Source organism: Rhinopithecus bieti, unplaced genomic scaffold, assembly GCF_001698545.2.
Source record: "Rhinopithecus bieti isolate Rb0 unplaced genomic scaffold, ASM169854v2 scaffold_429, whole genome shotgun sequence".
Classification (NCBI taxonomy): domain Eukaryota; kingdom Metazoa; phylum Chordata; class Mammalia; order Primates; family Cercopithecidae; genus Rhinopithecus; species Rhinopithecus bieti.
The window spans coordinates 43,182-59,811 of NW_016803027.1; the positions used below are offsets into that span (position 1 = coordinate 43,182).

Below are 16,630 nucleotides of genomic sequence, written 5' to 3' on the forward strand. Positions count from 1 at the left end.
CAGAAGTGGCCTCCAGGCAATGCAGGGTACTGACTCAAGGAGATGCACCTCATTTGGGAAGCTCAGGAAAACCATGCTGTTAGCACCAGGACTATACGTCTGACCACCCCAGCTCTGGCCACACTTCCTGAAAAGTCTCTTAACTGGGTATGAAAAGCAATCCAGCCCAGGAAGTGGAGGCCAAGCTGGGAGGAGACATTGTCTGAGAGGTTTTTCCCAAAAAAAGCAAGAAAGATGGCCAGGCATGGTGACTCATGCCTGCAATCCCAACATTTTGGGAGGCTGAGGCAGGAGGATCACTTGAGGCCAGGAGTTTGAGACCAGCTAAAGCCACATAGTGAGACCCCATTTCTACAAAAAAAAAAAAAATTAACAAATTATCATGGCATGGTGGCACATGCCTGTAGTCCCATTACTCAGGAGGCTGAGGCAGGAGGATCACTTGAGTACAGGAGTTCAAGGCTGCAGAGAGCTAAGATCACACCACTGCCCTCCAACCTGGGTGACAGAGTGAGACCCCATCTCAAAAAAAGTAGGTAAGAAAGGTGCCTCGAAGTCAAGGTCAAAGATTTCCCAACTAGGCCCCAAGTCAGACAAGAAGATGGCTGGATCTGGAGTGGCCCAACTACAGGCAGTAAAAGGAATTGAGAGTGGAATATCTGGCCCCTAAGGTATTATCTTCTGGGGATCTGGACACTAAGTGGCAATGACACTGAAGAGGTGGTATAACTGGCTGCACCTGCTGAAACACAGGGTCATAGGGAGAGCCTCTCTCCTAGGTACATCAACTCCAGGGTCTCCTGTGAGGAAGTGTGTCCCAGAGGAGAGAGATCTTTTGCCTCTTTATGGTTGAGTGACCCCAGACATGTCAGTTTCTCTCTTCGGGTCCCACCAGACCAGATGCAGAAGTTGCCTTCCTTCCTAATTCCCAAGGAGATGCCTCATGACTCAGTTTCCAACTTGCTTCCCTTGGAACAGTCAAAGCTTTCATGCCAGGAACCTGGAGGATGGTGCCCACAGGTTTGCTGTTTGAGACTGACACCCCTCCCCCATGTGAGGTTGGACTGCAATGTCTGCAGTTTGGCAGCTGGGTCAGCCTACCCGTGGTGTCTTGTCGTGTGATCTTGCGTGTGTGACTGTTTTGTATTTGCCATGCATCTTGGTGGAGCATGGGCATACAAGGTGGCAGACTGTCCAGGCCCACTCTGAGCCTCCTACCTTCAATGAGTTCCCAAGTAACCTAGGAAACAGCATCAGCCTTGGTCCATCCTGAGATCCTGTGTGCTCAGCTTTGTGCAGTACTTAAGAAAGGGCCAGAAATGACAGCAATCCAGGCCATGCCTTTAGGGGTTCTCAGCCTTGTACAAAATAAGGCAAACTTCTGCTCCAGAGAACCTGGGCTGGTTAGGAAAGTACAACACCTTTACAGGGGTCAGTGAAAGAACAATCCCAGCCTAGCGTGAGCCAGGCAGACATAAGCAGCTGGACCCTTGGGGAGCTGGAACAGTCATGGAAGCTACCTGGAGGAACTGGGGCTGGAGCTGGGCCTTGAAAAGGGGCATGAATTAGCGTGACCTCGTTGGGCCGGGCCCAGGGCCAAGGTCTGAATATCAGGTGGGAAGGCTGATTCTTAGGAGCTCTCCGAGGTCTCCGAGGTCCCCAACCGTAGAGACAGGCAGGGATGAAGAATGGAGTTACGCTGTCCGCGGTGCTGAAAGTTCCGATTCCCATGTGGTGACTTCATTCCTTCTGTAAATATTGCTTCTGGCCCTCCCCACCTCAATGTCATCACCTTCTCTCCCTCACCACTACTACTACTAGTACTACCTCTTCTTTTTCTCTTCCTCCTTCTCCTCATCCTCCTTCTTCTTCTATAATCGATATCACAGGGTCTCACTCTATCACCCAGGCTGGAGTGCAGTGGCACAATCTCAGCTGACTGCAACCTCTGCCTCCCAGGCTCAAGCAATCCTCTCACTTCAGCCTTCTGAGTAGCTGGGACTATAGGCACACACCACCACGCCTGGTTGTTGTTTTTTTTTTTTTTTTTTTAGAGAGAGATGGAGTTTCATCATGTTGCTCAGACTGGTTTCAAACTCCCGGGCTCAAGCAATTCACCCACCTTGGTCTCCCAAAATGTTGGGATTACAGGCATGAGCCACCATATCCAGCCTTTCCCTCACTTCCTCCTGTACTTTTCTTTCCAAATAGCCAATGACCCCATTGCTGTGCTTCACCACAGTCCCATTCACTCTTTTCCCCATGCCTACCCCTGTCCCTTGTACTCCTTCCCCCAGAACTACCACCAAAAATAGCCCCTCATGGTCCTTGTCTCCTATGGTCCATGTCTCTCCAGACGGTATCGGAGATAGAAGTGCCAACTATTTGAAGGTGATGTGAGGATGCTTGGAGTTGTCACAATAGCTTGGGGATGCTAACTGGCATTTAGTAGACTGGGGAGTCTCACATAACATATAATTGATACACCTGAGATGCCAAACATCATAGAGAATCAATTTACTGTAGTTTTTCTAAGAGGCAAAACTGAGACTAAGAGGGAAGGGACTTAGTCATGGTCACCTAGCTATCCAGAGACAAAACTACAGCTAGAATATAGGCTCTCATGTCCTAGCCAGGCTTCAGGACCACCCCAGGTAACTGCCTGAACTGGGAACTCTTTGCAAAGTGTCAGCATCTGAAATGGGGAGAGACCATTGTAATGGGGGTTTTTGGCAGGCCTGGGCCACTCTGAGCATGGAAACCAGGTCTTCCAGACTACAGAGTCCTGCAAGAGAAGACCCTGCCTGCATCATTCAGACCCTAATGCCCCTGGAAGCCCACACTCCACATCATCAGCATTGATCCTCAGCAGGGGCACCTGTGTTGCTATGGTAATGGACACCCACCTCTCTGCATCCAGCCCCACAATTTTAGCTTTGCCATCTGCCCTCAGAGTGTGTGCCCATCCATCTATGGTTTCCAGGGGGTGGAGGGGATTCTTTCCGTCTTACTCACTCCTGTCCAAGGCTGTGCCTGAGGGCCCAGTGCCCTCATTAGCTACAGTAGACAGCTCCTCCGAAGAGTGGGGCACATCTGTCCTCCAGTCCTTTGATACCCAGTGTCTGTAGCCAGAAGCTTATCTGCAGGCAGGGCTGGGCTGCCAGAGAGGGAAGTCCTCTCCCACTACTGCATCCTACCTGCTTTCCCAGGGGTCAGCAGGTCTGAGTCAATTCTGTTCAGCCCACATTTCCTCAGTGGCTCTGTCCTGAGGGAGATCTGGTGGCTCCAATATGGTTTCTACTTACTTGTCTGTCCCCAAGGAGCTCAAGTCCAGTACCAAAGAAAAGAATGATTAGGTCCAAAGATGTGAAATTCATAGTGAATTACAGCAAATGCACTAAAACAGAATTTGTGTTTTTCAAACTATGGATTGTGATACAAGAGTGGACTGTGGAGTCAATTTAGTGGGTCATGATCAGCGTTTGTGTGTGAAATGAATAGAAGGCATTAGAATAGGCTGGATAGGAAAATAGTACAGTTGTGCTCAAGCTAAATCTTGCTTTTTGAAACTGGATTCTGTGTGTGTGTGTGTGTGTGTGTGTGTGTGTGTGTACTGGATTATAATACAAAATGTATGTGTTATTGTGGTTCAAGGGCAATAAAGTGGAAAAACTACATTACAAGAGAAGAGAAGGGATACAGGGGGAAACAAAGAAAGGATTGCCTCAGACCTAGGGGTGCTGGGGATGGCTCCATGCAGGAGGTGGCATTTGAGAGTGGGTTAAAGATGGGTAAGAGTTCATCCGTGAGCAGTGGGTAAGAAGGAGGAGGTGTTTTAAGAGGTGGATCCACACAAAGAGGGTATGTGCCAAGCCTATTTGTGCCAATGCCAGTGGCCATGCAGAATGCTGGAGATGGGTCAGGGCAGCTAGGCTGGGGCCTGTGTATCAAGGGCCTTGACTATCATGCTAAGAAATTAGACTTTACTCCTGAGAGCAATAAACAGCCACTGATGGCTTTTAAGCAGGAATCAACATGGTCAAGGTGGCAAGAGAAGAAGCAGGGAGGCGAGAGAGGAGGCCGTTGTGGCAGTCCAGGCAAGAAGACTAAAGAGCAGATGGAGGGATGGGCAGGAAGGGAGTGAACTCTGGAAAAAGAAAAGGAGGAGAAAGAATCCATGGAACTTGGGACCCCATGGACACTGGTGTGAGGGGAGGAAAGGTCTCTGATTTGCAGCATTTCTATCCTGACCCCCTCCCACCTGCAAGTCCACCCCACTATCAATGCCACCACAGGATATCATATTTGGGAAACAAGTGTTCTGAGGCCCCATCCTCAGGGAGCCCCCACACTGATCAGAGTGATCAGACTCACTCACCTGGACAGCTCAGGGCTGGTCATGGGGCAAAGTTTGGAGTGTGGGGCTCAGGCGGTCAGGACTGGAGGTGCTTGGGAGAGAGAGCTATAGAGAAAGCAATCAAGGAGGTCTTCCTGAAGGAAGGGGCCTAGCATTGAGCTTCAGGAAAGCTAGATAATATTTATGAACACATAGAAGATAAATTTTTCTGCCCTTTGAAACACAGACAGGATTCTGGTCTGCCTCACCTCACATAGACTGTTCAGAGACACTGTAAAACCCCATCAGGGAGGGACTGTTCATTTCACAAAAGAACTTACCCTCCTTACACACTTACTTTTTTAGTTCGGTGACATCACCATCACCAACCCTCAGAAGTTGAGGTAGCCTCTCCCTTTCATGAGCATGAATGTTGGTAAGAAAAGATGGTCCCAGGTATCAAATTCAGAGCCCACCTGGGGAGTTGGGCACCATGGCTAGGGGTGGGGAGCCAACTTCCTCTTCCTGGGAGTCAGAATCAGCATCAGACCAGGGCATTCCGTGACTCACTTCGCAGGGGGAGGGCAGGGCCCTGCCAGGGATGGGCCTTGGCCCAGGAGGAAGGAATAGGCCAGTCATGACCCTGGGTTTGAAGAATGGATGAGCTCCAGGCACCAAACTAAAACACAATTAAGCTAATAGAATCTTCCCCATTGATTTTGCTCTTCGGCAAGTGCTCCTTCCCAATTCCATTGCTTCAAACTCATCGGGCTCAACGGAAGTGGGTTTTTAAGTAAACTTAATTATTTCAGAACACACTGCTTCCAAAAACAACCTAAGGTTCCCCCTCCAGCTCTGCAACTCTGTGATCTGCGAGCTATTTATTTTAATTAGCTTTATATTGTATATCTAACATATGCTAAAAAGAAAAATTCACAGACAACTGCTCATTAGTCAGAGAGATGAACCCTGGTACAAATCACCCCCATACAGTGGAACATTCAGCATTTGTAACTCACCCGGGAGGTCAGAAACACACTAGTGAGGTAGGCAGAGCAGAGGCAGGCTTGGAGAGCTCCGGGCCTTCTCAGGTGGAAGGGCTTCTTCCTGACTGGAGCTGGCGTATGAAGGGGGTGTCTTAGGAGCCAGACCTTGACAGTTGGAGCTGAGATAGAGAGAAAGGCAAATATGAGCATTTTTCAACTTTCCTACCTTCCCCCTTGACAAAACCTGCACTTATGTGCACAGGACAATGCTCCTTGAAACGTCTTTTCACACATCATGTTCCAACTTGAATACAGAGGCTGGTTCTTGAACATTTAGAGACATCACATGGTGGCCTCCCAGGCAGCAGCAGCCCAAGGGCAGCGGCCCAGCCCTGAGTCCCCAGCATTCCCTCATTCCTGTTTGCCACTACTTGATATGGCCTAAAGGTTAAGAACAGAAGACCTGAAGCCAGAACTTCTGGGTTTGAATCCTCTTGTCATCTTTGTATCCTTGGCCAGCAGCTTAATCTCTTTGTGCCTCAGTTTCCTCCTGTTTGAAATGGGTTCATATTAATTCCTACTTCATGGGGTGGTTGTAGAGATTGAATGTGTATCCATAGCAGTTAGAAGAGGACCTGGCACATGGGAAACACATGCTATGTAAATGGTAGCTATTATTAAAATTGAAATGCTGATATTGGTGAAGTATGGATCTCAAATATAAAACAATTGAGATGAGGATGTAAATCATGTGGCATGCTGAAAGCAGTGAATCTTCAGGCATAACCCACTGCTCACAATTGGATTCAGTTTTGAAGCAAATGAACAAAATGAAAGTGTACAAAGTGTTAGTCAAAGATTGTGTCTAAAATAGGTTTTAGCATGCCTTTAGCAATCTTGTAAGATGAGTCTTTTGTGCTATTTTCATACAAGTGGCTTGCATGTAAACTTTCAGATGCACATTGTATTTCCTGCCCTAGGAGAGCTGAGATGTATTTACCTTATCCTGTGGGCACTAGGGAGCCAGGGAGGGCTCTTGAGGAGGGGAGTGACCTGACTCTTGGCAGTTGGCATTTTTTTGTAGGGAATGCCTATCGAGAATGCTTGGAGAATGGGACGTGGGCCTCAAAGATCAACTACTCACAGTGTGAGCCCATTTTGGATGACAAGGTGAGTGGCCCTCACCTGCTGCGACCCCAGGCCTCACAGACGTATTAGGACTCAGGTTGAACACAGAGGATCCCAAGGGGGACAGACCAATCCTTGTGTCACCCAGCCACTCCCTTCTGTACCTCCTGCCCCTGCCCCCAGTGTCCTGCCCTGTGCTCAGTGATACTGTAGAGGAGTAGAGAAGGGGGACATGGAGTCCTACCTTCAAGAGAGCTTGGGCTGCTAGAGGATACAGCCAAGGTGGCATGTGACACAAAAAGGGAATGACCGTGTAATCAATGCTCCCAACATCTTAGACGCTGTGTGGCTGCACACCTTCCTCTCCCTCTGGGCCTCAGTTTCCCAATCTGACATTCTGATTCTGTGACTCCACATGGAAACAAATGCAGCCCCACAAGGGCTGTCCCGGTGGGAAGCTGGGTCCTGCTCTGCCTCCCCAGAGCCCTGCTCCAGCTCTTGCTCTGGAATTCAATTCGGTGCTGCTGAGGCACCGAACTCCTCCCTTTGAGGCTACGCCTCATTCCTGACCTGAAAGGATACATCTCAGCTCTGTCCCCTCCTCATCACCCAGCACAGTCCTCAGTGGGGCTGGGACTTTTCCCCAAATGAAGTCCAAATTGAGAGAGAAAAACATTCACCCGCCCTGAGAAAGTGATTCTGCAAAATGTGAGCCACAGGGGTTCTGCAGGGAGGCCACTCAACGGGCAGGGAGGCCTCCAGCCCTCAGTTCTCACCTCCACTCTTTCTGCTGCTCCAGCAGTGGAGAATCAACACAGGGGGTGGGTAGGGTGGACGGGTGGCTCTCCCTGGCGGGAAGGAGTATTTCATCACTGACTTTGTTTCAAATTGCCAACACTTGGTGATAATTAAAAGTCAACTGACTTTTATTCAGTTTGAATAAAATTTCTAAATTCTCTATAGACAGTGCACCCCCTCGTGTGGTCTCCAGGGCAGAGTAATCTCAGTGCACCCCACCCCAGGCCTCCCATAGGCCATTGCTTCTGAGGCAGGATGGCAAGTTGGCCCCATTGTACAGACATCAAAACTGAGGTCCAGAGATAAAAATTAACCCACCCTCAGTCACTCAGCCAGCTGAGATCTGGGCTGAGACTAAACTCAGGAGAGGCATGCTAGAGTCTAGAATTTTTAAAAAGAATCTGTACCCATACCTCTCAAAATGTGCCCCCAAAAATGCATGTTGGTGCCTGGCACAGTGGCACATGTCTGTAGTCCCAGCTACTTGAGAGGCTGAAGTGGGAGGATTGCTTCAGGCCTGCAGATCAAGGCTGCAGTGCACTATGATTACACCTGTGAATAGCCACTGGAACCCAGCCTGAGCAACAGACTGATACCCCATCCCTAAAAAAATAAAAATAAATGCATGTTGGAAGGCCTGACCACAGCCATTTATCACAACAAGAGCCACCCAGGACCAACAGGAATGAACTCTAAGAGCCAGGCATGGCAATGACAGGTGGAGCACTTCTGCCCCCAAGATCAGGACGCAGAGGTGGCCATGGCTGGAGTACCCAGCCCCACCCCCCCATGCCCGTGCCCCCATCTGCCCTGCCCATGTCTGTCTGTCCAGCAGAGGAAGTACGATCTGCACTACCGCGTTGCCCTTGTCGTCAACTACCTGGGCCACTGCGTATCTGTGGCAGCCCTGGTGGCTGCCTTCCTGCTTTTCCTGGCCCTGCGGTGAGTCCACCCTTCCGCCTTGCTTTCTCCTCCTCCCTCCTCCTACAGTACCCCCTTCACCTCTCCCAGACATTCTCACCTCCATTCTGGGGTCCAGCAGATAAAAGGGCCAGTGGAGAAAGGGGGGGCTTGGGTGGGGTGCCAGGGCATAGATCACCAGCAGGCATGTGGGCTGCAGAGTGGGAGCTGGACTCAGAGGCCTCACTGTGGCCACCATGGGTGGGAAGTGGCTCCTAGTGCAGCCCTGCCCTCACCCTGAGTCTCTACCTGGCCTCAGGGTGAACCCAGTCCCAGTTGACCCCTGACCCCGGCTGACCCCTGACCTGCACCTCCCACAGGAGCATCCGCTGTCTGCGGAATGTGATTCACTGGAACCTCATCACCACCTTTATCCTGCGAAATGTCATGTGGTTCCTGCTGCAGCTCATCGACCATGAAGTGCACGAGAGCAATGAGGTCACTGCTCGGGGAGACTCGGGGCTAGACCTGGGGGACTCTGGGCTCTGGGGGCACCATCTCTCTGTCTGCTCTCTGCTTAGACCCCTCCTTTGACAGGAAACTCACTACCTATCAAAGCAGCCCTCTTCTTCTTGGGCAGCTTTTACTCTTACAAGCTCTTCCTAATGTTGAGCTTCTGCAACTCTACCCCATTCTTGCTCCCACTCTGAGAATAGATCCTCTGTACTCTCTCCAGGCTCTGAGACAGACCCCTTGGAGATTTGCACACAGAGACTGATGTTCACCAGTCCCCACTACTCTCAGCTGGTGACACCTGACTTTCTGGCTGCTCCTTGGCTGACCCATGGCCAGAATGCTGTCATCTGGGCTGTGGCTCAGGTGCAAAACCATACCTGAGCTCACCTCCACCCTAGCCATTGTCCCACCAGAGCTGGGCTGGGAGGAGCAGGAAGCTGCCAGGCTGGAAGCTTCACAAAGCTGACTCCAGACACATTTATCCTAATCCACTCCTCGTCTTGTGGATTCAGATGTCCTCAAAGACCCCTTTGAGAAAAAGAGGCTAGAACTAACCTCTGTTGAGCTTTCTCTGAATCCCAATGAGACTAGCAGGGATCATTTTCCTCATTACATAGACATGGAAACTGAGACTCACAGAGGTTAAGTGACTAGCCAAGGTCACATGCAGTGATGGTACCTCTACATAAGGGGCTATCCCACATGCTAACTGTCCACCCTGGATTTCTGTGCATTGCTGTGTACTGTGTCCAAGCCATTGTAAAAGTATAGACTAGTTTTGGCCATCGCAGAGCCTGTGGCACACCATTAGAGACTTCTCAGTACATTTCCTTTGGGTGGCGTGTGCCTTAGTAGACACCAGCCTGGTGTGATCCTTAACATGATCCCACAAAGAACCTTGCCTCAGAACCAAATAGGCTCACTCAAGTTGAGGGCGCCTTCCAGCTCCCACGTGGGCTTGTGCTAATAGAACATCATCAACCATGGAGGAAAAGTAGGGTTGGGAGGAGGGGCTCGGTAGCTTCCCACCTCAGCAGGACTTTCTCAGAAAAAAGGGAGACAGACATCCACAGGAGGCTGTGCAGGGAAGCCCAGAAGACAGCCACGGGGACTGGGCAGGCAAGCCCAGAAGCAGCCAGCAGCTCAGGACAGGAGGGTTATCTAAGAACCGGGGCTGTCAGAGCCAGAAGCAGAGGCCCTGACACACAGGTCCCCAGATCTTCAGCTGGCTCCATCATTCCCCATGTCCCAGCCTTGGCTCTCAGGGTGCCCTGGAGATGAGCATGTGGGGAAGATGACCAGGTGGGGGTCTGTTGAGAGGAGCTCTGGCGTGGAAGCCCAAGGCCTAGACCCTGGCCTTGCTGTGGCCCACTGTGTGGCTCTAGAGGGGCGGGGGCTTCCCCTCCCTGCTTCCTTTGGGAAGGTAACCTTTGTGCTTGGGGAAGGTAGCCTTACTCAGAGGGACAGGGACAAATTCCCCTCTGCTGGGAAGGCACGGAACCACAGCAGGCACAACCACGGCCACAACACAGCTACCCTCGTGCCTGTCTTTGTTATCCTCTGTCTCCTTCAACCACCCTGGAAGGCAGTGTTACTTTTTGAGGTTCAGAGAGGGGCAGTGACTTGCTAGGAACCGTGTCCTTTGCAAGTTTCCCTCCAGAGCCAGTAATGATTGTGCCAAGTCCAGAAGTTCCCAAACCCAGAGTCTTTGGAGAATCTCCTCCCTGGCCGCAGCCCCACTTCATACACCCTTGACTCACTTTACTCACTTTTTTTTTTTCATTTTTTTCTAAATGAAATTCCATATCCCATCCCTAAAAGGAAGCAGATCTGACTTGCTATGGATTGAAAATGACTCAAAAAAACTAAAATGAAAATACAACAAGATGGTTGAATTCCAGCCTCTGTCTACAGAAAGCTCAGAGCCAGACTCTTCTTCTCTTTAATAGAAAGAAAAATTAGAGTTAGAGAGAAGTTAAAAAAGCACACTGGCCCCAGTGGAGAATGGCACCTTAACTTAATCTGAAAGAGTGAAAGAGCACTGGAGAAGGATGAGGCTTTTCAGAGTGAGGTTCACTGGTATTTGATGGCATGTTCACGAACCCCCTTTGGGAAGCCCTGTGTCTTGTTGCCCTGCCTGGGGATGGGTATGTCCTGCCTAGGCCCTGAGCAACCTCCTGACAGCCTGTGCCCTGCACACAGATCTGGTGCCGCTGCATCACCACCATCTTCAACTACTTCGTGGTGACCAACTTCTTCTGGATGTTTGTGGAAGGCTGCTACCTGCACACGGCCATCGTCATGACCTACTCCACCGAGCGCCTGCGCAAGTGGTTCTTCCTCTTCATCGGATGGTGTGAGGGTCCTGGGGGCAGCAGGGCCTAGTTGGGGGGAGGACTTCTCACCAGGCCATTTCCCTTCATCTTGGGTCCAAGGACCAGAGCCCGGGCCTGCCCTCCACCCCCAGCCCAGTCCTGCGGATGCAGCTACTTCCCTCCACGCTGGTGAGGAACAAGCAAAGGATCCCTCCAAAGGATATTCCTCAAATAGCTCTTCTCCCCCTGCCAGGAAGGACCTGTCCAAGGCCTTTGTCTCTGGCTCAGAAACTGGCTGGCTCTACTCTATCACAAAATCACGCATCCCTGCTTGGAGAGAGGGGCAGGGACATGGGCCAGGGGTCGAGGGACAGAGCACCCCTGGGGTTATGGGTAGCCTGCTGTTGGAAGAGTAAAAACATGATCCCAGCCCCATTGTGGTCCTCCATGATATGTCCTACAAGAAGGTCCCTGACCATCGGTCTCCTGCAGCCCAAGTCTGTCCTTCTCTCAGGCATCCCCTGTCCCATCATCATCACCTGGGCCATCAGCAAGCTCTACTATGAGAATGAACAGTAAGTGGATGGGCCAGCTATGGGGGCTCATGGGGGAAGGGTGGGGGTGTTAGGAAAGGTCAGCCTTGGGCTCTGGCCAAGCCGTGGAGCAGGAGTTGTAGCCACACCTAGACAGATTCACTGTCCTGTTGTCCTTAAATTGAAAAAAATAGCCCTGCACTCAGAGGTACGCATGTAGTAGGGCTCAAGGAACTTTGCTGAATTAAGTTAGGAATCATGGTTCCTTGCAGTGTCTCCCCGGCCCCTCCCCGCACCCCCACCTCCGTGCCACGCACGCCCCCTTTGGTCTTTGTAAGACCTCCTCAGACTTGGATGTGGCAGCTCTGGCCCGGGGTATGTGGAAGGGGCCAAGGCTGCACAGGACATCCAGAGCTGTCCATGAGCATTTAACAGAGCTTTTTTTTTTTTTTTTTTTTTTTTTTTTTTTTTCTGAAGTCCCAGTCTATGCCTGGGTGCAGTGTCCCATCCTGAGGTTCTCCCTATGCCACAGGTTGTGATATGCTGAACCACAGCCCAAATGACAGCAACTCTGGCCATGGGTCAGCCAGGGAGCAGCCCGGAAGTCGAGTGTCACCAACTGAGAGCAGTGGGGACTGGGGAACATCAGCCTGTATGCAGATCTTCGAGGGGTCTGTCTCAGAGCCTGGAGAGAGCAGAGGGGATCTGTCCTCAGAGTGGGGACAAGAATGGGGTAGAGTTCCAGGAACTCAACATTAGGAAGAGCTTGTAAGAGCAAAAGCTACCCAAGAAGAAGAGGGCTGCCTTGGTAGGTGGTGAGCTTCCTGTCAAAGGAGGTGTCCAAGCAGAGACCAGAAACCCTGGAAGATAGGGAGAATCCTATCTGCGGCAGGTCTGCACTGGATGACCTCCAAGATTTCAGAGGACTGAATTCCCCAAAGTTGAGGGCCCCTCCCTGTGGTGCAGTAGTTGCTGGCCGACCCAGACCCTAAAGCATTTCTCCTGACCAGCATCCCCAGAGAATGAACTAAGCCTCTGGCAGCCAGTGAGGCCAGCCAGCCAGCAGCTCCCTTCACTGGGTGAACAAGTGTTGGCTCAAAGACACAAAATCCCAGGCTGGAGGTAGGAAGACTCCACTTCCACATCTGCTGCTTTGTGTGGCCGAGTGAGTGCCTGGCACACAGAACAGCAGGTTTCAAGCAATATGGGAACAGGTGGCCTAACGCAATTGGCCGTGGACCAGCAAGAGGGAGCCCAGCTCTCCCTATGCCTCCTACATGCCCAGTCCTGTGCCTAGCAGGCTGCAATGGGGCAGGCAGGAGAGGAGGAGCAAGAAACCCATGGCCTGTCCTCAATCTGGCTGGGGAGATCAGACCCACCGTGTAGAGCAAAAGACAGCCTGGGTGGGTGAGGGTGGTCAGTGGAGCTGGTATTTCCACCAGGGCTTTCTGGGAAGGGGCAGTCCTGGAGGCTGGGTCTCAGGAAGGGTAAAGCTGGAGGACCCTGGGCCCAAGTCTGGGGGATTCCCTCAGTTCCAGCTCAGCAGGCCCCCTAAAGCCACCCCATCTTCACAGGTGCTGGTTTGGCAAGGAGCCTGGTGACCTGGTGGACTACATCTACCAAGGCCCCATCATTCTCGTGCTCCTGGTAGGTCCTCAGTGGTGGCTGGGATGGGGCTGGGTGACAGGAGGACAGCGGAGGGTTCCCCCCGGCAGACACAGTGGCAAAGATGTGGCATGGGTGGCCCTGCGCACCCACTCTATATGCCATCCCATACCCTGTCCATGCCACCCTGTGCCCCAGCACCACCCAGCCTTCCCTTCCTCACGCTCGATGCCCTGGTACAGCCCTGCACCACACTGGTGACCTCAGGGCTCTTTCTCTGGGAGGAGAAAGGATCTAATGGGTAGACTTCCTGTGCCCTCCTGGTCTGACACTGTACAATGCTGAGATAGCCAGGTGAGCAGGCAGCTGGTGACAACAGAAGAGTGTGCAGACTTCTGTTCATTCCAGACCTACGTTCCCCTCGGCACCCAGCGACCCTCTCTGGGTCCAGCCCACCGCCCCCAGCCTGGAGTGGAGAATACTGGGATGAAGCATAATGAGCAATTGTTCCTTGTCCAGCTCCCCACCCTTTGCCAAATGTATTTGCATCTAAGGTATAATTGCCACACATCTTTAATCCACAAAGAGCTTTAATTAAGGGAGAGTTTAAGTAGAGGCTGCATTCTGCAAAAGGAACCCATTATATATCATACCTTAAAAAAAAAAAAAAAAAGAGAGAGAGAGAGAGAAAGAACGACATACATAAAAGCCCCGTAAGAAATTGGCATTTACGTAAGACTTATTTCAGGCTCAGTAATTTCAGGCTCCTGTATGTACCGGCTTCCTTAAAGGGCCACAGTACCTTCTGGGAGACTCAGCAAGAGTGCCATCTCCTCCTGCACACAGAAGGTGCCTGGTGGGGCTTTCTTTTGTCTACCTTGGAGACAATTATTATGTATCTCTTTTATTTTCTTACTCTCCTTTTTCTGTGACTTTGGGTTTCATTTGACCTCCATCTTTGGAGTGTCCTTGATATATGCGAACTGATGACAACTAGGAAGGTTTTTCACCCCACTGCTGGAAATTCCACTGTCAGGGCTTGGTTCACTTCAGAGGCAGAAACCAGGTTTTGTCAGCAGCTAGTAGGATTGTCCTTGGACTCCCAGCTGTGGTGAGTCACTCACCCCTCAGTGTGAACAGAAACCCCATGAGATCCATTTCTTCCCAACCAGCTGCCAAGGGCCATCCTGGAGGAATAAGGCTTTTGATGAGCTTGGGATGGAGCCAAGGAAGGCTGGCCTGGATGAGGGACCAATGGTGCCAGAGAGTGAGCCCCAGCTGTAAAGATGTTGGACAGGTGGTGAGGAAATGCCAAGAGAAAAGGAGGCGAGGAATGCAAGAGCTCAGTGTCAAGACCCAGCTCCCTGCTTCCTCTTCCAGACCCCTTCTTTGGCTCCACCCTGGCGTCTGTGCTCATAAGCCCTTTCCTTCTTTCCTTTGGGCCCAGCTCTTTGCATCAACAGGGGCTTCCAGATTCCAAGCTGAGCCCTTCCAGAAGCTCTATCTACGTTATTTCCAACCCTTGCACGCTCAAGTCTTAAAAGAAGTAGGGTTATGCTCTCCATTTTACAGATGAAGAAGCCGAGAGAGATGAATTGGCTTGCCCAAGGTCACCACTAATAGCTAGCACAGCTGAGGCTCAAAGACAGATCTCCTGCTTTGTCCCCACCATCTGCCTGCTGTCCTCGAAGTTGGACACGTGCTTGGCGTTCCTGCCATCCTTACACTCCCCAGCAGTTCACAGCTGCATTTCTGCTGCTAAGAGATACTTATTTCTGGTTCTGAGAAGTGAATCAGGTGGTTGAGCTTGCAGGAAACCTGACTTCTTGCTGGTGTTGTCACTGTTGGTGTCATGGGAAAGGACTGGCAGTCACTAGGCCAGACACAGGTCTTAGTGCTCTCTGTGAGTATTGTGCTAATCTTCTAAGGCAAGCTCTGTGGTTAGCCCCCTTGGAGGTAGACAAGGCAGCAGGAGCTCATGAGGTTAAGCAACTTGCCCAAGGCCACACAACTACAAATTGGAACAGTCAAAATTTGAGCCATGAGACTAGGACTTGGTGCTTCAGTTCATTTGTTGTGGCGGGGGGGTGCTTATCTTCAGTTCTTAGCCCATCCGCCATTTCTCCAGGCCTTTCTGACACCTTAGGAAAGGTGTCATCTCCCCCACCCCAACCCCTCCAGGCCCCCAGCTAGGCCACAAGCCCTCTGCAAGCAGGGGCTCTGACTGCCTGTCCACTTCCCCATCGCGGATGCCTGGCTCAGAGGCTGACACACGGTCCATTGATTCATTGAATGAATGAACAATTAAATAAAACCAGAAACAGGCTGAACAAGGACAGGGTACAATAGACAGTTCTTACTAAAGAACTGGAGTGTGTTTTTAATGGGGAGGTGGAGTTCAAGAATGGAAAGTTGGAGAGCTCAGTGTGGGCAGGGTGACCAGAAGGCTCCCTGGAGAGAGAGGAAGGTGCCTGTGGTGGTGTGAAGTGGGAGGCTGGGAAACAGGCTCAAAGGAAAGAAGGATTTTCAGGTTACATAGACCCAAGCTGAGATGAGTGGGGCCACAGAACTAAATGCCTGCCAAGTGTAAGGATGGGGACAAGGCCTTGTCTCCCAGATGCTCCACACTCAACCCTGTCCCTAACCTTGCCTCAGCACAAGAAACAGGGCCCTATAGCCAAGAGGCGCTCAGGAACCACTTGTTTACTGAATAGATGGATGGGTAGATGGGTAAAATAGCGGTTGGACAATTGAATAAATTGGTTGCTAGGTAGATGGATGGATAGATGGATGGGCCACTGGATGGGCAGATAAAACAGTAGGTGGATAACTGAATGGATTGGTTATTGGGTAGGTGGATGGATGGGTAGATGGATGGGTGCGTGGATGGATAGATAAAAGGGTAGGTGGATAATTGAATGAATTGGTTGTTGGCTAGGTGGATGGAAGGAAGGAAGAAAGAATGGATGGATGGATAAAAGTAGGTGGGTAATTGAATGAATTGGTTGTTGGCTAGGTGAATGAAAGGAAGGAAGGAAGGAAGGATGGATGGATGGATAAAAGTAGGTGGGTAATTGAATTGGTTGTTGGCTAGGTGGATAGATGGAAGGAAGGAAGGAAGGAAGGAAGGAAGGAAGGAAGGAAGGAAGGAAGGAAGGGAGGGAGGGAGGAAGGAAGGATAAAAGTAGGTGGGTAATTGAATGAATTGGTTGGTAGGTAAGTGGATGGATGGATGGATGGATGGATGAATAAAAGTGGGTGGATAATTGAACTGATTAGTGGGTTGATGGATGTCCAAAGATTAATATTGAATTCAAGAAAATGTGGCAGAAACGAGAGTATATTTTGATTCCAACAGTTTCTACTCTCAGGGAAGTCAGGAAGAATCAGAAAAGGTCAAATACTTTGCATTACTTGTATGAGAAAATTAGGATTCACTTATATGTTAAGGTGACTTGTGTCCCATGATCCAGGGGAATATGCTGGAGACCCAGGAGCTGGCAATTAGGTGAG

General features: G+C 50.8%; 1 protein-coding gene across 5 annotated transcripts in view; it reads left to right on the forward strand.

The window, feature by feature from the left end:
- Nucleotides 1–16,630, forward strand: part of CRHR2 (corticotropin releasing hormone receptor 2) — a 47,861-nt gene that overhangs the window by 26,738 nt on the left and 4,493 nt on the right. For 4 of the 5 annotated variants that reach the window (XM_017877340.1, XM_017877549.1, XM_017877611.1 and 1 more), the window contains 6 exons: nt 6,407–6,492; nt 8,081–8,190; nt 8,529–8,646; nt 10,867–11,020; nt 11,494–11,554; nt 13,087–13,159. In XM_017877340.1, the coding sequence (XP_017732829.1) occupies nt 6,407–6,492; nt 8,081–8,190; nt 8,529–8,646; nt 10,867–11,020; nt 11,494–11,554; nt 13,087–13,159 (602 nt within the window). The remainder of the gene's footprint in view (nt 1–6,406; nt 6,493–8,080; nt 8,191–8,528; nt 8,647–10,866; nt 11,021–11,493; nt 11,555–13,086; nt 13,160–16,630) is intronic. The other variant, XM_017877409.1, reaches the window with a different exon arrangement.